General features: G+C 40.3%; 1 protein-coding gene across 1 annotated transcript; it reads left to right on the forward strand.

The window, feature by feature from the left end:
* The first annotated feature begins 11,429 nt into the window (after nt 1-11,429).
* Nucleotides 11,430-25,537, forward strand: LOC149441563 (HLA class II histocompatibility antigen, DQ beta 2 chain-like). The gene is made up of 4 exons (XM_089657158.1): nt 11,430-11,745; nt 15,542-15,655; nt 15,739-15,771; nt 20,487-25,537. The coding sequence occupies exons 1-4, from the start codon at nt 11,445-11,447 to the stop codon at nt 20,501-20,503; spliced, it is 465 nt and encodes a 154-aa protein (XP_089513284.1). The 5' UTR covers nt 11,430-11,444; the 3' UTR covers nt 20,504-25,537.
* The last annotated feature ends 1,939 nt before the right edge of the window (nt 25,538-27,476 follow it).

Consider the following 27,476-nt stretch of genomic DNA (forward strand, 5'->3'; position numbering starts at 1 on the left):
CCCCCCCCCCCCCCCACACCCCCCCCACACCCCCACACACACCCCACACACCCCCCCCACCCCCCCCCCACACCACACTCCCCCCCCACTACACCCCCCCCACACACCGCCCACACCCCCCACTCACACCCCCCCCACACACCCCCCCCTCACACCCCCTCACACCCCCTCACCCCACCCACACAATACACACCCTATACCCACTACCCACCCCCTACAACACCACCCACAATACCCACACACACACACCACACCACTATACACACACACTATATACACACACTATATAACACACAACACACAAAACACACTATATAACACACTATATACCACTATAACACACACTATATATAACCACATATATACACACTATATACACACACTATACACACACCCTATATACACACTATATACACACTATACACACACACTATATACACACACACTGTATACACACTATATATACACACACACTATATATACACACACTATATATACACACACTATATATACACACTATACACACTATATACACACACACTATATATACACACACACTATATATACACACACTATATACACACACTATATATACACACACTATATATACACACAGTATATATACACACTATACACACTATATACACACACACTATATATACACACACACTATATATACACACACTATATACACACACTATATACACACTATATATACACACACACTATATACACACACTATATACACACACTATATACACACTATATATACACACACTATATACACACACTATATATATACACACTATATACACACACTATATATACACTATATACACACACTATATATACACACTATATATATATATATATATATATTATATATACACACACTATATACGCACTATATATACACACTATATATACACACACACTATATATACACACACTATATACACACACTATATACACACACTATATATACATACTATATATGCACTATACACACACTATATACACACACTATATATACATACTATATATGCACTATACACACACTATATATACACACACTATATACACACACTATATACACACTATATACATACTATATATGCACTATACACACACTATATATACACACACTATATGCACTATACACACACTATATATACACACACTATATATATGCACTATATATACACACATACTATATACACACACTATATACACACACTATATACACACTATATATACACACACTATATACACACACTATATATACACACTATATATACACACACTATATATACACACACTATATACACAATATATATATATATATATATACACACTATATACGCACTATATATACACACTATATATACACACACTATATATACACACACTATATACACACACTATATACACACACTATATATACACACTATATATGCACTATACACACACTATATATACACACACTATATATATGCACTATACACACACTATATATACACACACTATATACACACACTATATACACACACTATATATACACACTATATACACACACTATATATACACACACTATATATACACACTATATATACACACACTATATATACACACTATATACACACACTATATATACACACACTATATATACACACACTATATATACACACACTATATATACACACTATATACGCACTATACACACACTATATATACACACACTATATACGCACTATACACACACACTGTATACACACACTATATATACACACACTATATACGCACTATACACACACACTATATATACACACACTATATATACACACTATATACACACACACTATATATACACACACTATATACACACTATATATACACACACTATATACACACACTATATATACACACTATATACACACACTATATATACACACACTATATATACACACTATATACACACACTATATATACACACTATATACACACACTATATATACACACACTATATACACACACTATATATACACACTATATATACACACACTATATATACACACTATATATACACACTATATACACACACACACTATATACACACACTATATATACACACACACTATATATACACACACTATTTACACACACTATATACACACACTATATACACACACTATATATACATACTATATATGCACTATACACACACTATATATACACACACTATATATATGCACTATATATACACACATACTATATACACACACTATATACACACACTATATCCACACTATATATACACACACTATATACACACACTATATATACACACTATATATACACACACTATATATACACACACTATATACACAATATATATATATATATATAAACACACTATATACGCACTATATATACACACTATATATACACACACACACTATATATACACACACTATATACACACACTATATATACACACTATATATGCACTATACACACACTATATATACACACACTATATATATGCACTATACACACACTATATATACACCACACTATATACACACACTATATACACACACTATATATACACACTATATACACACACTATATATACACACACTATATATACACACTATATATACACACACTATATATACACACTATATACACACACTATATATACACACTATATATACACACACTATATATACACACACTATATATACACACACTATATATACACACTATATACGCACTATACACACACTATATATACACACACTATATACGCACTATACACACACACTATATACACACACTATATATACACACACTATATACGCACTATACACACACACTATATATACACACACTATATATACACACTATATACACACACACTATATATACACACACTATATACCACACTATATACACACACTATATATACACACTATATACACACACTATATATACACACACTATATATACACACTATATACACACACTATATATACACACTATATACACACACTATATATACACACACTATATACACACACTATATATACACACTATATATACACACACTATATATACACACTATATATACACACTATATACACACACACACTATATACACACACTATATATACACACACACTATATATACACACACTATATACACACTATATATATATATATATATATATATATACACACTATATACACACTATATACACACTATATATACACACACTATATACACACTATATACACACACTATATACACACACTATATACACTATATACACACACTATATATACACTATATACACACACTATATATACACACTATATACACACTATATATACACTATATACACACACTATATACACACACACTATATACGCACACTATATATACACACTATATACACACACTATATATACACACTATACACACACTATATATACACACACTATATATACACACACTATATACACACACTATATACACACACTATATACACACACTATATATACACACACTATATATACACACACTATATACGCACTATACACACACTCTATATATACACACACACTATACACACACACTATATACACACACTATATATACACACTATATACGCACTATACACACACACTATATATACACACACACACTATATACACACTATACACACACACTATATATACACACACACTATATACACACTATATACACACTATATACACACTGTATACACACTATATATACACACACACTATATATACACACACTATATATACACACACTATATATACACACACTATATATACACACAGTATATATACACACATACACACTATATACACACACACTATATATATACACACACTATATATACACACTATATATACACACAATATAAACACTATATACACACACACTATATATACACAGTATATATACACACACACTATATACACACACTATATATACACACACTATATACACACACACTATATACACACACACTATGTATATACACCATATATACATACACTATATCCTCACAAAGAAAACTGGTCACCTACCCAGGTCTATAACTGGCTTTTTAAACAGTGAACATGGAAGGCATCACAAAGTAAAAAAATAGAACTATCCAGTTCAACTTGCCAGCCTACCCCAGTGTAATAATGGCCATTGTCGGCAAGGAACATGGATAAAGTATAACTTATCAAAAAAGGGGGATAAGAAAGCCAGTTCAAACTGCCAGCCAGTTAGCCAACTATCAAAAACCAAATTAACCTAAGAACATGCTTTTAAAAAACAGGGTGCTCAGGGGTGCCATGATGTGGCTCTGTGGCTTACGTATGTATTTGCAAATGTGTGCTAATTAAACCCCTGCAAGTTGAACTGGATAGTTCTATATTTTTCACACTATATACACACTATATACACACACAATATATACACACACACTATACACACACTATATACACACACAATATATACACACACACTATACACACACTATATACACATACTATATACACACTATATACACACTATATACACACTATATACACACACTATATACACACACTCTATATACACACACTATATACACACACACTCTATACACACACTATATACACACTATATATACACACTATATACACACTATATACACACTATATACACACACTATATACACACACTCTATATACACACACTATATACACACACACTCTATACACACACTATATACACACTATATACACACACACTATATATACACACTATATACACACACTATATACACACACACTATACACACACTATATATACACACTATATACACACACTATATACACACACACTATATACACACACTATATATACACACTATATACACACTATATACACACTATATACACACACTATATATACACACTATATACACACTATATACACACACTCTATACACACACACTATATACACACTATATACACACACTATATATACACACACTATATATACACACTATATACACACACTATATACACACACTATATATACACACACACTATACACACACTATATACACATACTATATACACACACTATATATACACACTATATGCACACTATATACACACTATATACACACACACTATATATACACACTATATACACACACTATATACACATACTATATACACACACTATACACACACACTATATACACACTATATATACACACACTATATACACACTCACACTATATATACACACTATATACACAATATATACACACACTATATATACACAAACATTATACACACACTATATGCACACACTATATACAAACACTATATATACACGCACTATATACACACACTATATACACACACTATATACACATACTATATATACACACTATATACACTCACTATATACACACACTATATATACATACTATATATACACACTATATATACACACTATATACACTATATATACACACACTATATATATACACTATATATACACACTATATACATACACTATATATACACACACGATATATACACACTATATATACACACAGTATATATACACACTATATATACACACTATATATACACACACTATACACACACGATATATACACTATATATACACACTATATACACACACTATATACACACACTATATACACACACTATATATACACTATATATACACACTATATACACACTATATATACATACAGTATATACGTTACACACTATACACGTTACACACATACTATACACGTTATACTCACACTATACACGTTATACGCACACTATACACACACACTATACACGTTACACACACTCACTATATGCACACTCACACTATATACACACACTGTACACACACACTATATACCTCAGTCAGGCGAAGTTTAGACTTGCAGCAAGATTGACACATTCAGGGCCAGGACAAGGGGGGGGAGGGGTGGCAGCTGCTCCAGGCACTGGTATCGTGTTGAGTGGGGGGTGCTATGCTAAATGGCTAATTCCTACCCCTACAATCTGACATGAACAATGGCAGCAGCATCACTGCTCCTCTCAGTTTAGCAGGGGAAGAGACAAGCCCACGCTGGAGAGCTGGGAGGAGGAGCTGGCTGTGCTCTCTCCCCCCACCTACCACTGTAGTGCTCTTGCATCAGGACCCCATCTCCTCCCAGCAAACTCTGTAAAGTCCCAATCTGACAGTCGGTGATGTCCCTGAACTGCCACCCCATACCTCTGCAGCTGCCAGCATCTCTTCCCACTGCCTGTCTGTGGTTAAAAGTCAGCTTACCCTGGTCTCCTCCTCAACTCCAACATGTCAAGATGAGGGGAGCCTAGGAGAAAAGACAGCACACAGACATCTGCCACACTGCATCTGAGGTCTGGGTGTTAATGGAAGGGGAGAGGTGCACTGGGGACACGAAGGGGGGGGGGGAAGAGTAAGACACAGTAAGAAGCATTTGTTCTGGGGGTGGGAATGTACTTGGAGGGGAGAAGAGGGTTAGGGCAAGTTGGGAGGTTGAGGGGGATGGAAGATATCTGCTCAGGTGGGGGGGGATTGAGTTGGCAGAGGCTTTGTTCAGGAAGGTGATTTGAGACAGGTGGAGGTGATTCATTCTAGTAAGGGAGATTTCCTTGTATTAGCGGGGGAAAATTTTGAAGGGGGGGGGTAATTTCTGATAGGAGGGGCGATTTGTGCTGGGTGTTAGGGAAATTTGGGGTAATTTGTGCTAGGAGGGGGGAATTTGAGGGGTAGGTGATTTTTGGAGGGGGGGGGGGGTTCTGCTAGAAGGGATGGCAAGGATTTAAGCTGGAAGCGTGGATGGAGGTCAGAGATGTGTGCTGGGAGGGGATTCTATCGGGGGGGGGGGATTTGTACTGGGAGGAGAATTTTGTTTTGGGAAGAATGTTAGCTTGCAAAGGGAATATGTGCATAGCGAGTTAGTGTGCAGTTTAGTGCTTAATTTTTTTTTTTTTTTTTTGGGGGGGGATATATTTCTGAGGATACATCATGCTAAGACATTTTGGTAGGGGAGGGGGTGTTGTTTGGCATCTTCACCCTGGATGGCCTTGTCCTGGAACAGGCCATACCTATGAAAAGCAATCTGTGGTCAGATCATTTTTCAGAGGCATTTTGAAAGGGGAACTAAACTCTAGCAATGAATATTGACGATTTTTAATCGTTTTGTTGTTTGCGTTAACTAAAAACACAACTCATCCGCATGTTTTTACCACCTCCCCCTAACTGATAGTGTAAACCAGCCCCTATCCACACATACAGATTAAATACATTTTCTTTATATACAATTGGATAGTTGAAGTGAATCTACATTTTTTTTTTGTGTGAACATTTTAACATTTTCAGTTTCTTTACTAAGGCTCCATTCACACTTGTGCGACTTCAAAATCGTACAATTTTCATTGCGACTTAATGTGGCTTTGATGTGACTTTGGATAAGTGCGACTTTGGCTTTGACCAAGTATGATTGTTTCTGCTGTACAAAGTCGCACACAAGTAGCATGTACAACATTCAGGTGCGATTTTCAGGCAACTTTGGGTTTACATTGAAGTCTATGGCCCTCAAGTCGCATGAAAGTTGGACCAAAGTAGTGCAGGAACTACTTTGAAGTCTCTGCTACTTGAAGTCGCACAGATATGAATGGTACCCATTGGGAAAATGGGGTGCGACTTGTCATGAGACTTTGGACCCCAAAGGGATGGGTTACTATAACAAGAGGCAGTGGTAGGGGCTCACAGAAAAGGAAGGCTGGTCCTTGGTTTCAGCACCCAAAAAGATTTGCCCAGTTTGGTGAAGATGTGGGGGTGGCAAGCTCAGGGGTGGTAGCCCTGGATGTCACTGCTATCCCTGACAGTCGGGAGGGCAGACCATCTGGGAGGGGTGGTGCGGGTAGTGCAGGAAGGCCTAGACAGATGGTGGTAGTAGGGGATTCTATGATCAGAAGGACTAATAGGATAATTTGTTGCCAGGATCGCCTCAACCGAATGGTTTGCTGTCTCCCTGATGTCAGGGTTCGGCATGTGGTGGACCGGGTAGATAATTACTGGGAGGGGCTGAGCATGACCCAGCTGTCTTGGTCCATGTTGGAACCAATGACAGAATACATGGAAGGTGGAGGCTCCTTAAGAATCAATTTAGAGAACTAGGCTGCATGTTGAAGGGAAGGACCTCCAAGGTGATATTCTCTGAAATATTACCTGTGCCATGCGCAAAATGTGGAAAATTTCAAGGGGTATGAATACTTTTTCAAGGCACTGTAATGTAATACCCTATATCACTACTGACCAGAGAAGTGAGACTTCCTATACAGCTCTATTTCCTTATTTTTAGTTATCTGACAATGCCAGAGCCATGTTCCAGTAATTCTCTCATCTTTGTTGTTATATGTATATAAGGCACCATTGTGCTGGTCATGTAACCAGCAAGTGAAAAACTAGTTATGTGCCCTATAACAGTTGTATAGATTGTATTCTGATGAACAAACAAAAGCAAATAAACAGGCGAATCAGTAAACTAAACTCATAAATATGAAGACATGATTTTCGGAGCCTTAAAGTGCTTATAAACCTCGAACATGAAATAAGAACAAAGCATATCCCTCCATACTGTAGTGCAGCAATGGGCAAACTACGGCCCGGCGGACCTTTTAATCCGGCCCGCAGAGCGTGGCAAACATTGGCTGTCAGGATGTAGGCGGGGCAGCGTGACGAACTCCTCTCCTCTCACAGTCCGCCCTGAAGACCGGAACGGCGCGGGAACACGGCGAGAGGAACGCGCGGAGCAAAGGTAAGTGAATTGACACAATATGGGGGATGAATTACTATAGGGGGGATGAATTACTATATGGGGGATGAATTACTATATGGGGGATTAATTACTATGGGGGATGAATTACTATATGGGGGATGAATTACTATGGGGGATGAATTACTATATGGGGGATGAATTACTATATGGGGGATGAATTACTATGGGGGATGAATTACTATATGGGAGATTAATTACTATAGGGGGGATGAATTACTATGGGGGATGAATTACTATGGGGGATGAATTACTATATGGGGGATGAATTACTATATGGGGGATGAATTACTATGGGGGATGAATTACTATATGGGGGATGAATTACTATATGGGGGATGAATTCCTATATGGGGGATGAATTACTATGGGGGATGAATTACTATATGGGGGATTAATTACTATGCTTACTATGGGGGAATATTACTATACTTACTATGGATGGCATGGTAGTGGCTGGGCCGGCCAGCAGCTAGTCCGGCCCCCCGGTCCAATATATGAACCCATTGCGGCCCTCAAGTCAAAAAGTTTGCCCACCCCTGCTGTAGTGTGTACTTGTCTCAATCTAGAGCATTAAATGTAATTTCTGTCTGCTGCTGCCTTGTTCCTCTTCTATCAGCATGAATCGTTTATGACAGGTTTTCCTGACACCAAGAGATAAAAAGGTGACAAGGGAGGAACCTCCTGCACACAGCCTGTGATTGACAGCCTCAGCTGTGTGCTGTGTGAAGGGGTGTGTCTCTTCCCTCCAGTCAGCTATCAGAGCTCTCCTCACTGAGCTACGCAGTGTGTAACTTCAATTCCCTGCTTTCTGAAAATTCAAGCAAGCTGTATAAATTCAGCTCTTTGAACTAGTGTAGAGAAGAAAGTGCAACAAATAAACAGGTACAACTTAGGTAGGAGGATTTGTTTCATCTGTGTATCACACGAGGTCAGTCACTTCACTGGGTATATGGAAGGGTTTACAACCACTTTAAAGGAATTATAACTGCCCTTCAAAACCTAACAATGATAAATTGAAGGATATTGTCATATTTAAATTATAAGGCCTCATGCTCATTGCACGTTTTTTTTATTTTTCCTCCCTGGACGCCTTTGCTCCAAAGGAGGAAAAAGCAGCATAAAAAACACGCCTAAAGCCACGTTTTGCAAACATGTTTAGATGCATCAAGCTTTTGGGCATTCATTCATTCCACTGGCCAGAATATTAATATATTTAATATTACACATTACTGCAATGCGGTTTTAATGTGACTCGCAGTGCGATCATGTAGTGCGACTTTAGTTGCGTTTTGTATGTGGTTTGCATATTCCATGGGGCCAAATTGCACTGTAAATCATACCAAAGTAGCTCAGGACCCCTTTCCGAAACTACATTGCAGCTGAGCTGCATTGATGTGAACAGGCACCATTGGAAGCAATGTCATTTCCATTGTCATATGATTCGGTTCAAAACAAGTCGCATCTGAAATCGCATGAGTGCGAACCAGATCTAAAGTGAACCTTCACTTAAAATGGAAATTACTGCTCGTTCACCATTCCCCCTCCTCCTCTAATATATTCATTTTTCCTCTCCCACTTTTGCATTTCTTGCCAAGTTGAGAATCCCATCAGCTTGGCCCGCAAAGTCACCCCCTGCAGAGGCGTCCCTAGGGTAGGTGTCACCCGATGCGGTAACACTTGGTGACACCCCCTCCGACGATCCCCGCAGAATGGATCGGATCTGCGGAGTGAGCATAATGGGTCGGACTCCGATCCATTATGCTCAATCCGGAGATCCGATGCATCCTGCGGGATGCAACCTATACGGGGTGACACCGGACCCGCTCCAAGAAAAGGAAAGTTGTAAAGAAAGCCGACGATCCCCGCAGGATGGATCGGATCCATCCTTCGGGGATTGTCGGCTTGCTTTACAACTTACTTTTTTGTGGAGTGGGTCTGGTGTCACCCCGTGCCGTCGGTGTCACCCGGTGCAGGCCGCACCCCCCACATCTGCCTCGGAACGCCACTGACCCCCTGCCTACATACAACCTCCTGGGACACATGGAAGAGGCTGCAGGACCAGGCTGACAGCCCAACACAATCTCATGTATGCACAGTGAATCGAGTGAGGACTCCAGCAAGCATTTAGGAGACGGGGAGGCAATACAAATACTGAGACATTTTTTATCAAAATGCAAGGAATACATTAAGGTAAAAAATGTTTATTGCTTTGAGAACTCTGCCCAAGAAGGAGGTAGAAGCAACCAAGTGGTGTTACAGCCAACCAAATCACTTCTGCTAAAAGTGAATACTCTTCTAGGTTTATGATCTTCTGTGTCTATCAGAAGTGATCTGGGTGACTACAAAGCCATTTGACATCAGTGGCCCCTGGACACACATCAAGCTCTAGGCACTCGCCAAGGTAGCCTGCTGGGTAATCCTTCCTGATTAAAGCCCCTTGCTAGCACCCAACATTTTGCCGTAGGCTCCTAGATTTTGGGAAGCTTTGACCTCTGGTCAATGATAATAGAATTCTAACTATGTTTTTCTATGTTTCAGTTAAACCAACGATCAAGATATCTCTACTACATGAAGACCCCAATTCAGAGCACCACATGCTGGCGTGTAATGTGAATGGTTTCTACCCATCTGAGATAGAAGTAAGATGGTACCGGAATGATGTGGAGGAAACCGCTCAGGTTCAGTCTACAGACATCTTCCAAAACGGAGATTGGACCTTCCAGGTCCTGGTGATGCTAGAGACAAAGATAAATAAAGGCGATACCTTCACCTGTGAGGTCTTTCACAGCAGCCTGGAGACACCAACCAGAATTGATTGGCGTAAGTCTATTTCCATTCTGAGAAAAGGAGATTCTGTGTTTGCTTATTTCCTCCCTTGTCATCCTTGTCCCCTTAAAGCAGATCTATAGGCAAAACTTTTTTGTTTCATTTTGGATAGAATAAGGTAGGGTTATAACTCGTCAGATTTTTGTCGCCATGTGTGTCCCATTGGGGAGACTTCCCTTCACTTCCTGTCCCATTGCCAAACAGAAAGTGAGAGGAAATCCCTGCAAATTAAGGGAATTCCTTGGGGACCACTCAGTTCACCAGAACTAGTGTCCCCATTGGAAGATTTCCCCTCTATTTTTCTGGGGACAACCCAAAATGTGGGATTTTCTTTTACTTTCAATGATAATGGTAAACAGGACAAATAGAGAGGGGAATCTCCCTATCGGGGGGCACAGACAGCAATAAAAACCTGAACGAGGTTCTAATCATTCTGCACTCTATGCAAAACTTGTTTAAAAAATAGTTTTGCCTTTAGTTACACTAATTGTTAACCCTTTTGCTGCCAGGGCCAGTTTTTTCATTTTTTTGCTCATGTGTTTAAATGCACATTTTAGGCAGACTCCCTCGCTGATGCTGAAAGCTTTGCCTGTTCCTCCGGGTTCAGGCTGTTTGGTTATCTTGTTTGATTGCATAAAGATGACATCACACTTGCTCCTGAGCAGGAGTTCATCAATCCCGGCACCTGCCAATATTTTACACTGAGCTGCACATGAATCCCAGTGATGTGACATCTGTGGGCTCCCTTGCTGACTGAAAACTTTGTTTGTTTTTTTACCAGGTTTAAGATTTTCAGCCAACATGATTGGCCATGCTGGGATGACATAACACTCGTGCATCAGTGTGTGTCTATTCATCCCAGCATATGCCAAAATTGTACACTGAGCTGCGCATGCTTTCCCAAGTAAAGTTACACTTTTAAGGGCTCATTTACACTTGCTTCAACTTTAACACACATTAAAGTGCCTGTCGCTTCAGAGAGCTTTATTGATGTGTTTTTGATGCTTCGGTGATGCTTTTTTGAAGCTTTAATGAAGCTTGGTAAATGTGTCTGTGTGTGTTTTGATTTTCTATTTGTTTTAAAGGGGTTCAGTTGAACCGCAGCTCTTTAGTACCCCCACTCAGCGGATCCCCAGCTCATTGGTATCCTTGTTCAGAAGATCCCCTGGTCAGTAGTCCCCCCAGTTCTACTGATGCCCCACTCAGTAGTACCCCCATCTTTGCAGATCACCCGCTCAGTAGTAACCCCCAGCTCTGCTGATCCCCCACTCAGTAGTGACCCCCAGATCTGATGATCCCCTACTCAGTAGTACCCCCCAGCTCTGCTGATCCCCCACTCAGTAGTAACCCCCCGATCTGCTGATCCCCCACTCAGTAGTACCCCCAGCTCTGCTGATCCCCCACTCAATAGTAACTCCCAGCTCTGCTGATCCCACACTCAGTAGTACCCCCCAGCTCTGCTGATCCCCCACTCAGTAGTAACCCCCAGATCTGCTGAACCCCCACTCAGTAGTAACCCCCAGATCTGCTGATCCCCCACTCAGTAGTAACCCCCAGATCTGCTGATCCCCTACTCAGTAGTACCCCCCCAGCTCTGCCTATCCCCCACTCAGTAGTAACTCCCAGATCTGCTGATCCCCCACTCAGTAGTACCCCCAGCTCTGCTGATCCCCCACTCAGTAGTAACCCCCAGATCTTCTGATCCCCCACTCAGTAGTAACTCCCAGCTCTGCTGATCCCCCACTCAGTAGTAACCCCCAGCACTGCTGATCCCCCACTCAGTAGCAACCCCCAGCACTGCTGATCCCCCACTCAGTAGTAACCCCCAGCACTGCTGATCCCCCACTCAGTAGTAACCCCCAGCTCAGCTGATCCCACACTCAGTAGTAACCCCCAGCACTGCTTATCCCCCACTCAGTAGTAACCCCCAGCTCAGCTGATCCCACACTCAGTAGTAACTCCCAGCTTTGCCGTTTCCCCACTCAGTAGTAACTCCCAGCTCTGCTGATCCCACACTTAGTAGCAGGGGCGGACTGACAACTCATGGGGCCCCCGGGCAATAGGGGATCATGGGGCCCCTGTGTCCTTGCCCAAATTCAAAAAAGCCTATGAAAAAGGTACCAGGGGCATCTCATGGGGCCCCCTACTGACCCGGGCCCTCGGGCAGTGCCCAAGATTCCAAATGGTCAGTCCGCCTCTGCTCAGTAGTAACTCCCAGCTCTGCTGATTCCCTTACTCAGTAAACCCCCAGCACTGCTGATTTTTTTGGTTTGCTGATCCCCCTCACTCTCTTAGGTCCCCTCTCACCTCCCACTACATTGCTCCCACTCTGCGCATCATGTGTGACATTACTAGTTCCAGTCCAAACCCCGTTCACCTTCCTGCTGATCCATTCTGCACACCAGTTGTGACATCGGCACCAGACACTTCTATAGTATATACACATGAACTGAGTAACTGCTGATGACGTCTTTCTGGTTCGCTCCTTGGTTTACCAGTCCATCCTGGGATATCTCACACCTGCAATACCTCCAAAACAAAGCAAAGCAAATGAAATAAAAGCCTCTCAAAAGCTGCAGGTGCTGCTAGCGATCTTTGTCATAGACTTCTGTGGAGGCTTTGGAGACCCTTTGAAGCTCCAAGAAATTGACATTGGGTATAATTTGTGAAGCAAAGAAAACACACACAGGACTGTAAGCATACCATTTTATTTAGTGACAGGGGCTTTGATTGGCATTTAGAGTGCTCTAAAAAAGCGTGTTCAGTGCCACATTTTGAAGCACGTGTAAATTAGCCCTAAGCTATGAATGCTTCCTGGTGGCGATTAGCTATGAGAACCTCAGCGGGGATTCCCAGGATTAGCTATGAGTAGACAGTCCCATTGAAAACAATGGGAGGCTTCCGGCTCTCTCAGCTATTTGTTACTAATTGTATTTGGACAAGGTAAAGTAAAAATCAACTCCGTACATACGGTATGTATTTTTCATTGAACAGCTGAAGTTATTTTGTGACATGTGCAATAACTTTAGCAGAGATTGCAAATCATGCTGACCCTGGCTGGTAGAATGATAGAGAAGGGACAGGGCAGGGGTGAGTGACAAAGTATCATATTTGTAGTTATTGCAGAAGTTGTACAGTAAAGTCTTGATTACACTGGTGATTGGTGGGCGGGAATATACAATTTAGCTGCATTTTCAACACCCCCCAACTGACCCCTGTTAACCCTTTGAGGACCATAAGATTACGGAACGCCAAAAGAATCAATTTTTTGTTTTTAAAGTTCGTACACTTCAGTTGCTGTAACTAAGCCATTTCATGAAATAATTGCCAAAAAGCTAGATCCATTTGTTGATAAGAACTAATATTTTGACTCAAACCAAAAAAAAGTATTTTAAGTTCTTAATCAGATGATACAGGCAATTAAAAACATGGGACAAATACGTCCATTGGTCCTCAAAGGGTTAAGCTGCTAAATCAGCTAAATGGGGGTGTGCACATGCTGTGCAAAAAAATCTACCCCCTGTAATTCCCAAGTGCATGGAGCTGCAATGCTAGCACCCTGCTGCCATGTATAATGTACGCAGCTCCAGTGTGGTGGTGTGGCATTTAAAGGGTTGAAACAGACAGTGAGGATGTGATGTATTGTCTCCAAACTGCCTGTCAAAGGCCTCTGAAAAGCAATGGTCCACAGGTCACTTTTCAGAGGGGGTGGTGAAGTCTGCCACACATCTAAACTTGGCCAAAGAAATGTATTCCTTGTACTTCATCAATTCCTCATATTTCTTTGCAGACCCCCAGGAATCAGAATCAGCAAGAAACAAGGTGGCAACTGGAATTGTGGGATTTGTGCTGGGAACCATACTTATCATTGGCGGTGTGGTTGTCTATCTGAGAGGTCGCAAAGGTAAATACAAAATCTGTTGTTGTCCTTCCAATGCAAAATGAGATTTCAGTCATGTTAGTGACCACTTTTATTCTTTTTTACAGCCCAAATGACATTCCGTGGACCCCAGGCTGAACGTAAGTGATTTTTTTTTGTTTTGTTTTTTGCAGCTAATGTTATTTTGAAAAAAGTGATCTATAAGCCACACACTTCATACCAGAGCCTCATCTATAGCAGATTTGGAACTGAAAAAAATGAATCACTTTTAGACACAAGTGTGCTTTTACTTTGTAGATTTGTTTTGGAAGATTTTAAAGCTTAACCTCCCTGGCGGTATTCCCGAGTGTAACTCGGGGTAAAATTTGTATACCAAGAGCGGTAACCCCGAGCTACACTACACTCAGGCTTACCATGCGGCATTGCTCAGTGATTCCATGCAGCGCTAACTTTTCCTTCGCTCTCGCGATGTGTCTACTGCAGTGTCCCCGGCCATCTCCTCTGGCCGATGCCGGCATCCGGCTTCCGTGTTCCGGCCCCTGTGACGTCGGGACGTACGGCGGCCGTAACCGGCGGCAAATTTTTTAAAATTTTATTTTTTTGTAAATGAATATTACATAGTAAAACATTGCTGTTTCAAACCATTTCACATACATTTTGTCCCGAGTGCTTTGTCCTGTGCCCTGCCTGCATTTTTCCTGTTCTTTCTGCCTGGAAACTTAGAAACGTCCATGGCGTCCAAAAAGCGTCCCTTTAGGTCAAAAGCAGTTTTAGACCAGCTAGAGAACAGCGATAGTAAATCAGAACCACTTGCAGAATTGAGTGATAATGATTCGTGGGGAAATTCGTCATCAGACACTGAAAACGATTCTGCAACTGAGCTCAGCAATGTGCGAACTTGGCGCTATATTTCAAATTTCAGTGTTTTTGGTTTGATTATATTATTAAATTAAATGTATTATTATTATATTATTATTATTTTTTATGATTATTTATTAAATTATAATTTATGATTTCGTGTTTCAAGTTTTATCATATCCGGAATGTTTACTAGACTCTTGTTCGGACAGATTTCAGGGAGTTATTCCTAAATATTACAGCCTACAATAAAAAAAAAACATATTTCCATGCAAAATAATGGTACAGCTTTCAGCACCAAAAATCTGAAATAATCATACCGCCAGGGAGGTTAAAAAGGAATTGGTCTTGTATAAGAATCATTTCTTGGGAAGTTATTTTTGGAAAAATATGAAAGTTAGGAAGACAAGCATTGTTAAGTCCTATACCCCTCAATGGGGCCCTAGTGCTCTAAAAGCTCGCATTATAAGTTGAACTCCAAGATACAAATAAAAATCTTCTTATCAGTGAAGTCAGCTATGTAACTATAAAAGCTGCTAATCAGTAATTAAACAACCTCGCCATTTAGCTGCTAATTGTGATGAAAAATCGGTGAGGTCATCGCTGCAATTAAAAAAAAAAAAAAGCGCCTTCATCTGGGCACCTGGAGCTATAATGGAGGCCGGCAGGTCAAATCAAGTGGTCCCCGCACCCCCCGCACTTGCCTCGGGATGCCACTGCCTGTGGTGCTTATTGAGCAAAAATATAACAGGGTGGTTGAACGGACGTCCGCTGGAAGATCAACTTTTGTTCAACTACTGTGGCCATACTTGGATTGAAATTTGGCTGGTCCCTGCTTAACCGGCTGAATTTCAATCCATGTTTAGCCAGCTTAAAGCAATATTAAACTCATAAGCAAACATTCATTATATTGCAGCTTACCAATTCTTAGATGTGATGTCTGGCTTAGTTTCTGTTTTTATGCTTTCTTTCTTCTATTTTCATCTGCTGATCCAGCCAGTAAGTCTTCTATTTTTCAACAGAAGAAGCTATCTTGCAATTGCAGAGATGAGACAAACCATTTTATAACTGGCAGGGGTGCTTAAATGATTATCTTTTATTTATGTAAAACCTTTATCTCAAAAGGAACAAAACTGTTTGCTGTAACTGATAAATGAAGCGTTAGCTGAAATTTGGATTCAGTTTGTTAGTATATTTAAATCTAGTACAGCAATCACTCCCCTCCCCCAGACTGACAATGCTGCTGTCCAGATATGCCCCCTGTGCTCCTTCATCCAGAGTGGGGGCACTCTAATGCAAGAGGTGTGTTACTGGTCAGATCACCAGGTGATAACAGAGGGAAAATGTCTAAATGAATGAGAATATGTAACAAATATAAAGTAAGTGCCACCCAGATTGGCTGCAGAAGTGGAAATACACTTTTAGGTCCCATGCACACTGGGCGCTTAACCCTGGTGCATGGGACTCTGGAAAACAGTGGGAAGCATAGTAATGACATAACTAAATGTCACTCCAAATCTCCTGAGACTAGCATTCAGAGGCAGCAGTGCAGATGATCTCACACTGCGGATGTACAGTTACGAAACTTTAGGCACAGGAGGATCATTGCTATTTTTCAGGAAGGGTTCATTTTCAGAATGCTGCTTAGGCTCAATTAACATTTCTAGATGTTTCTACTAAGATAGCAAATCTTCACTTTTTAAAGTTCAAGGCCACTATAAATTATAAAGCCAAGACTGTAGCCAATACCTTTCAGCACATACAGTGTACAGGTATAGCAAAGAATCACCCCACCTCTTTAAAATAATTAAATTGTTTTGCTTTGCAGCCTGAAATGAAGACAGACACGGTTTTTGTTTTATCCAGCTGTATTTATTCAGTGCAAACTATAATATCCACGTGAAAGATATAACAACAACATGTTAGAATTTTTTTTTAGTTAATATTCAAAAACAAAATCACTGAGCTGGAAAAAAGGAAAAAAGGACCACCCCCCTACTAGAAATGACTTGTAGCCTCAATCAGGTTTAACTAATCACCTTCTCAATGGCACACAAAACCATTTTGCTTTCAACTGTGGTCAGCTGTGGTCATTTTGATTAGTTCAGCATGAAAAGAGCTTTCCTGGAGCATTTCAGTCCCTGTTAGTGCAACTGAAGCAAACAATATAATATGGGTGGCAAGGCACTGTCAAAAGATCTCCAGGATAAAGTTGTGGACAGGTACAAGTCAGGAGATGGATACAAAAAAATGAAAGGCTTTATCAATGCCTAGAAGCACAGTGAAGTCTATTATAAAGTAGTGGAAGGTATTTGGTATAACACAGACCCTCCCTGGATCAGGACATCACTCCAAACTGGGTGAAAGAACCAGGCGGATACCGGTCAGAGAGGCTACCAAGAGGCCTACAGCAATTCTGAAGCAGTTGCAGGAATTTATGACAAAGAGCGGTCATTGTGTGCATGTGACAACAATATCACAAATTCTCCAGAAATGTGGCTTGTATGGGAGGGTTGCATGAAAAAGGATGCTCCTCAAGAAAGGCCACATGTACTCACCACTGAGCTTTGCCAAAACACACCTTGAAGATTCTGAGGCCACTTGGAAAAAGGTGTTCTGGTCAGATGGGACTAAAATGGAATGATTTGGGCTCAACACTAAACAATATGTCAATAATCCCATCCAGCTCACCATCCAAATCCCACCATTCCTGCAGTAAAGCTTGGAGGGGGGAATATCCTGGTATGGGGGTTTTTCAGCAGCAGGGACTGGAGCACTTGTCAGGAAACAAGGAAAAATGGATGGGGTAAAATACCATCAGATTCTTGATTCAGGTAGGAAGAAAATCATCTGCCCTCTGCCAGAAAGTTGTCAGTGGGAAGAAGTTTTACCTTCCAACATGACAATGACCCATAGCACACAGCAACATTGAGCCCAGAGAGGTTGGGGGAGAAGGTGAATGTCCTTGCATGGCCTAGTCAGAGCCCAGACTTAAGCCCCATTGAAAATCTGTGGAATGACTTGAAGACTGCAGTCCACAAACTGTCACCATCAAATGTAGCTGAACTTGAGCAATTCTGCAAAGAAGAGCGGGAAGATATTGAAAAGTCTAGATGTGCAGAGTTAGTAGAGACATAACTCAACAGACTAAAGGCTGGACTTAAAAGAGAAGTATGGGGGGGAGGTTCCCCATTATACTTACTTAGGTGGATGAAGCATCGGACCGATGCTTCATCTGTTGCGTGGCGGCTCTAAGGGTGAGAAATCGGTGATCACATGACCGCTGATCATGGAGTTCTCCTCTCACTCTGAGCAGAGAGCAGGACTGTCAGTCCCCGCTGTCTGCTCAGCTCCCCCAGCACTCACTGGAGTGCTGGGCTGTGGAGGGAGAGGGAGTGGCTGAGCCGGGCGCTTTGCTGAGAGGCTGAGCTGGATGCCGCTCCAGATTCTGGGGTGGATCCCGACTGTGAAGTCGGCATCTTTCCTCAGCCTGGATCAGCTGAGTGACATCAACTTCAGTCCGCTGTCAGCTGAAAACGGGTGACTGGAGTGCTGAACGAACTGCACTCCAGTGATCCACAGGAGAAGTACAGCCAAAAGAGCTTTGGCTGTACTTCTCCTTTAAAGCAAAAGGTGGTTCAACAAAATACTGACACGAGGAGGTGATCCATTTTCCAACTCAGTGATTCTGTTTTTCAATTGTTTTTATTTTTTTCTGACATGTAGTTGGTGTTATATCTTTCACTTGGATGTTAGAAGTTGCACTGAGAAAATACAGCTGGATAAAACAGAAACTGTGTCTGTCTTCATTTCATTTTTTAAAGGGAGGTGATTTCTATTCTATACCCACTATATTTCTTTAAAAATATTTAGTTCTTTCCTTTTGTGACATGAAGTTGACCTTTCACCACTGTTACATTATATATCCATCTATATATGTTGCTCTTTTTATGATTTTATACTAATGGTATTATTTTTTGTTCTATTACTCTTTCAGATTTTATACACACATAAGTGAGAGAAGTTCTGTCGCTACTCTGCTGATTTTGGACTGCTTACTGTACAAATTCTGAAGCTATCATGTTCGAGGTCTCAGTCCACTACGTTATCTAAAGCCTGGCATATAGTCAAACAATCAATAAAATAAGAAATCTGTAACATAAATGATCTTAGTATGTGGAAGTGACAAAAGAAAGCGTTTTTATGGCCAAACTGTAAAATCCATCATTGCCAATTCTGTAGGAATTTTGAAGAAAAACAGTTACTTTTCAGATGCATGGCTTCTGGTAGTTTTGTGTATTCCGGTGAGCTCTTTTAATACCGTGTGGTTGGGAGTAGCTTGTAAAGTCTTAGTGTACATTCTATAGACTTGATCAATTTAAAATGAGTTTTGTCCATGTGGGTTGCAATCAGACAGTTCTATTTTCACTAATCCACCAGCATAGATGAGCTCAGGTATGTTCGGCATAAGTCTGAATCTGCCTGAGCTATCAAGCCAGGAAGCTATCAAAGATGACAGCCAACCATGAAGGCATTCTGTGGCCCACAACATGCTTCTTCCATACGTGTGGCTACGGGGCGGGGAATGCCTCCGCCACTTATGATTGGCTGTCAACCTTGAAAGATTCCCAGCAGGAGAGCTCAGATGGGTTTGGACCTGTGTCTGAACATGCCTGAGTTCATTCCTATCCACCAAGCCTTGTTTCCTATGGTGTCCATTCATACCACCATGTTGTGGTGTTGCATGTGTAAAGGTAAACTGTGCAGTGTGCTGAATACTGCATATCACACTGTCCTGCACACAACAGCAGTCACTGGTGTGAACGAGACCTTAATTGTAATTGTGATTCTAAAGGCTGAATGTTTTTATAAAATGCATGAAGGTAAAAAAAATCAGTGTGCAGCATCCCCCCCCAGCCCTTCCTAATACTTATATTCAGAAGATGGGACTTTCATGGTGCATGGACATGAATACCACACATTAAAAAGTTATATTAACTACCAAACAACTTGAACAATTTTCCTTTGATATACCTTTAGAGTGCCTTGGTGGTAGAAATTTCCTCAAAAAATCTCCCCTGAAGAAGCCCGTGAGGGCGAAACATGTAGGGAGTAACTACATTTACCTAACCAAGTTTGAATCTCAGTTGGTATTCTTAGAACTGAAATTGTTTTTATGTTTCTGTATTTTTTCCTTTCTTGTGTTTTTTACAAAAATACGTAATAAAAATAATATAACTTTTTAATGTGTGGTATTCATGTCCATGCACCCTGAAAGTCCCATCTTCTCTAATGAATATTTGTAATTTTAAGGGATGTGGTGCAATAATCATATCTGGTCACTTGCTCGCCACTTCACTCTTCCTAATACTTACTTGAGCCTAATCGCGATCCAGTGATGTGCATAACAACCTCAGCTGTCCTGGGTCTCCGTCTTCTCATTGGCTGAGACAGCAGCGGCAGCCTTTGGCTCCCGCTGCTGTCAACCACAGCCAGTGAGGAGAGAGAGGGGGTGGAGCCGAGCCTGCATCTCCGTGTGAATGGACACACGGAGCAGCAGCTCAGGAGCGTGCCTGCTCGGATGCTCCCATAGCAACCTGCTTGCTATGGGGGCACCCGACAGGTAGGAGGGGCCAGAAGCACCCAGGAAGCGAAGGAACAGGGCTGCTTGTACAAAACCACTGCACAAAGCAGATAAGTATGACACGTTTGTCATTTATTTTAAAAAAAACAAGCCTTTAGTATCTCTTTAAATATTATGCATCCAAAATATCAAAACATAAATTGAAAGGATGTCATAGGAAGAATAAAAGTCCTTTTTAAAATAATGAGAATTCATTTGGGTCAGTTCCTTATCTAATAAGAATACTTTTTTTTTGTTGCTCGTTTCATTTATTCTTTATTTTTGCCCACTCAATTTGATTCTCCTGAAAAAATGATTGTTTTTCCCCTCTCAAACCCTTCTCTGTTGCAGTGTAAATACCTGAATCTGCCTTGGCATCAGCAGTTTATTCTAGCAATTTCTGTCTCTCCTTCATTGTCCAATCACAAGCTGAGGCCATGGAGGTAACCAGGCTGTTTAGCTTAGTTGCAGCAGCGAAAAGTGAGGTCAGCAGCCTAGCTGTGCTGCTTGACCGAGTTTTGTAAATCTCAGAACTGGTAGGACAGAATGTATCATTATTTGGGAAACTTGAGGCTCTTACACAGTAGTTCTTGTCTCTGCCCCTCCTACAAGGATCTCTTCTACTCTCTGGAAGCCAGGCAGCCTTGTTGATACTTTATTATGGTACATTATGGAAAGTTCATCTTGCGGCATGATAGAAAATGAATTTACGGGAAATTAGCTCATCATTTGATTCAGCTACAGCAGTAGAGCAGAAATGGGAATCCTGGTAGGGAGTTCTTTCCACTAAAAGCTCTAAAAAGAGCAATCAAACAAAGGTAGAAATTTTAGTTGATGTAGTTGTCTTTTACAACCTACATAATGGGTTTGATTTACTAAAGGTAAATAGGCTGTGCACTTCAAGTGCAGTTGCTTTAGATCCAAGTGGAAAAGAGGAGAAGCTCTGCTGCTTTTTTTTCATCCAATCATGTGCAAGTAAAAATGCTGTTTTTTTTGTTATCCTTGCAAGTTCCCCTCGGATCTAGAGCAACTGCACTTTCAATGCACTTGCAGTGCACAGCCTATTTGCCTTTAGTAAATCAGCCTCAATATATAGATTTTGTTTTTCTTAAACATGTCTGTCAATATTGTATTTTTTTATATGCAAAGACTAGGTCTCAACAAATACAAGCATACAAATGTGGATATGTGCACATTTCAACAATATGTTATTGGTCAGAATTGAAAAGAGAACAAAACATTCTTGGACATAGCAATTTTAGCAAATTAATTTTGCAATTACAAACTGGCCATGAAGACCATTTTCTGAGCTATATTTCAAATTTGTGAATGTTTAAATTATAGTTAAACCTGAAGGCTTTCTGAATATATCTTAAAATCTACAATAGCATTTTTTTTACAATTAATCCACTTAAAGAAATAAGTGCTTTAGCCTTTAAAATGTTGCTTATTACAACATTTACTTTTTTTCTTTTGAATGCTCTTTCTTGATATCAATAAAGCCCAGTTGAGTTCTTTTCGAAAACTGCACCCATCATTTCAGGGTGCACCAAATTGTATGTTAAATAGGGGGGTGGACTCATGCGCTGCCAACTATACTCTCAGAAGATGAAGTAGCTGCTAACACCCGGCTTTAATATGATGTATAACAAATTTATAAAAGAATGGTGTAGCGCTGTGTACACTGTGATATACTTGAAATGAATTATGAAAGGTAATAAAAATTGTGAATAACTATAAATTAGTGATGTGACACTGTGTGTGATCAATAAAAAAATGTTAATCAACCAGCTTGATTTCAAATATATGTAAAGTGTAACATGATCCAAATAATTAAAATACATGCTTGTGACTAGAAGACAATTAAAAGTGAAATCAATAGTGACCAAATAATACACTGTGACAATAAATAAATTGCAAAGTCCCAAGTGTAAATATAAATAAAGATCTAATAAATAATAAATAAAAATAATAAATAAAAATCCAAATTTCAATTCTTCAACTTTATATATTTTGAGTGCTCAGAAACTAGTGCCAATCTATCCGTCACCATCTGGCATGTGCACTCACCTCAAAAATTTGACCCTCAAGAAGTCATAAAATATATTGTATCACCGGATGATCCCAGACAGGATCGATCTCTCCCTCTGACTGGACACAGGATCAGCTCCCACCATGATCAAAAAATGGTCAAACACCTTTAGGGAATCTTCAATGGCTCATATAAAAGAAATCAAAAAAGAGAACTTCCATAGTGTAGTATTTTTGTATTTATTAGCGAAATCCACAATGCCAAAAGGCTACTCACAATTTAAAACGGTCACAGACCCATCAGGCATGTACTGTGTAAACCCACAGTTAGGTGTACAGTCAAGGAGTCCAAAGATGGCGACTGCCGTCCATACGTAATGATGTCACCACGCTCTAGTCCGACGCGTTGCGTCATGCTACCACGTGACTTAGTTGTCGTTGTTTTACCTGTCATTTTCACTGTCATGAATACAGCCTGTGAGAACTGGGACCTCAGTACTGTGGTCAACGCACCCCTCTGCTGGGTCAGGCCATTAGCTCTGCAGTCAACAGAGTGTGAACTTTGCTCATCCTAGAGCTGTCCATCTGGCTCAGAAGAAGGTGTCAAACTGCTGTTCATACAGATAGAACAGCCATCCTTAGCTTCAGACTACTAATGGCGACAGGCTGTTTTAATGGCACCAGGGCATTCATACAATAAAATGACAGGGAAACCATTGAAAACTTATCATTTGGTGCACCCTGTTATGATGGGTGCCATTTAATAAAAGAGTTCAACTGGGCTTTAATGCTACATTCACACGGCAGTTTAGCAGCAGATAGTTTGCTGCATTCAGAAGTCAATAAACGCCACCCTTGGACGCAGCAAAACTCTGTGCTATGGCCGCATACAAACTGAATGATTAGCTGCCAACCTTGGATGCATATTGTCTGCGTCCGGGGTCGGCCGGAGGCTGAAAAGCAGCAGCACCAGCAATAGATTTGTACAAATCTGGTAGCCACCACTGACAACTGCAACTGTTCTTACACAGTGTGCAGGCAGCGTTTACAACTGCCAGTAAGATGCTGCTGGTTTCTTGACAGTGGCTGACCACCGCTAAACTGCCGTGTGAATGTAGCCTAAGTAATGTCACAAATCTCTAAGGAATTGATAGACTTCATTTTTCAGGGCTGTGTTTGGGCAATATAAAATGTGCATAATACTTTGCTGTTTAAGTCACACCTTGCTTTGTGTATCTATATTTTACATTTTTACGTTGTGTGTACTGTAGAGTTTATGGTCTGATTTTACCCTTGCATAGAGAAATCACATGAGCAGCAAAATGCTTTATCAGTTGTAAAGTTTCACAAAATGCTTTTGGTTTGGATCAATAAATTTGTCAATTTACAGCCTAGCAGAATGGGCAGTCTTTTTTTTTCATATGACACTGATCAAATAATATTGCTTTATTGTTTTTATTGTTACTTGCAGTTAAAGAAACATGCCATGAAAAAATGATGGGCATTGTCATTGCTGAACATTTTTCCAAGCTGCAGACTGAATTGTCTTGATACTAAATGTGTAATTGTTGCAGACAGTGACCTGCGAAATGTGAACCAAGTTGAAAGCCCCAAGTTTGCACATTCAAATCACAAGTCAGCAATACAATAACACACACACACACTCTCTCTCTGTTTCTGTCTCTCTCTCACAGAAGTGAGTCCACCCCTCACATTTTTACAAATATTTTATTCTATCTTTTCATGTGACAACAATGACACTTTGCTACAATGTGACGTAGTCAGTGTACAGCTTGTATAACATGTAAATTTGCTGTCCCCTCAAAATAACGCAACTCACAACCATTAATGTCTGAACCGCTTTCAACAAAAGTGAGTCCACCCCTAAGTGACAATGTCCAAATTGTGCCCAATTAGCCATTTTCCCTCCCTGGTGTCATGTGACTCATTAGTGTTACAAGGTCTCAGGTGTGAATGGGGAGCAGATGTGTTAAATTTGGTGTCATCGCTCTCACTCTCTCATGCTGATCCCTGGATGTTCAACATGGCACCTCATGGCAAAGAACTCTCTGAGGATCTGAATAAAAGAATTTGTTGCTCTACATAAAGATGGCCTAGGCTATAAGAAGATTGGCAAGACCCTGAAACTGAACTGCAGTACGGTGGCCAAGACCATACAGCTTTGACAGGTGTACTCACTTTTGTTGCCAGTGGTTTAGATATTATCGGCGGTGTGTTGAGTTATTTTGAGGGGACAGCAAATTTACATGTTATACAAGCTGTACACTCACTACCTCACATTGTAGCAAAGTGTCATTTCTTCAGTGTTGTCACATGAAAAGATAGAATCAAATATTTACAAAAATGTTAGGGGTGTACCCACTTCCGTGAGACACTGTATGTGTATGTGTGTATATATATATATATATATATATATATATATACTGTATGTGTGTGTGTAGCTATTGAGTCCTTAATATACTTGGGGATTAAACAGCGGCTGCCATCATGCAGAGTGAGCCAGCTCCAACAATGGAGACATGGGAGAAAGGGAAGGAGGTGCCACTAAGTGCAGTATGGTAAAAAAACTTTAATGACAAACAGTAGAAATGCACTCACTCACTAAATAAAGGTAACGCATATCTGCATATCCAGAAGGCGGGTCTCTCTTTTCCATCCAGTAGGGAACCGCCAGTGGAAAAAAGTCCGATGGTAGTGCTGGAAGTGAAGTCCAGGAAGGCATACAGCTAACAATAAATTAAATCATGTTATGGTCGCTGCTACCCAGATGTTCTTTTATATGGAAATTTGTAATAAGCTCTGCATGGTTTGAGATTACCAGGTCCAGCAAAGCATCATTCCTAGTTGGGGCCTCTATGAACTGTACCATAAAAGTGTCTTGTAGTAGGTTTATAACATTTTGCCCTTTAATTAACTGTTCCTACAGTACCATTACTCCAGTCAATTTCCAGGTAGTTAAATCCCCCATTATTATCACTGTCCTAGCCCTTGCAGGCCTTTCGATCTCTGCAAGGAGCTGAGTCTCCCCCTCCTCATTAGCACTGGGGGCCTATAACAAATTCTAATGAATACCTTTGTTGTACACACCCCCATGTGCAGTTCCACCCATAATGCTTCAGCCTCATCGCACTCTCCATCAACTAGGTCCTCAGTCCTCAGCAAGTTGTTGCTATGACTAAAACATTTATCCCTGTGTTCCATAACACACTCTAAAATTATGTGTTTCCCAAGCTATGAACACTGGGTCGACACTGAATTCCAAGTCTAAAAGAAATGCCCGTAGTGTAAAGAAAGGAACAGAAATAGCGAAGG

The sequence above is a fragment of the Staurois parvus genome, unplaced genomic scaffold (genome assembly GCF_062004578.1).
Source record: "Staurois parvus isolate SC_StPar_1 unplaced genomic scaffold, SC_StPar_1.0 ptg000973l, whole genome shotgun sequence".
NCBI lineage: Eukaryota > Metazoa > Chordata > Amphibia > Anura > Ranidae > Staurois > Staurois parvus.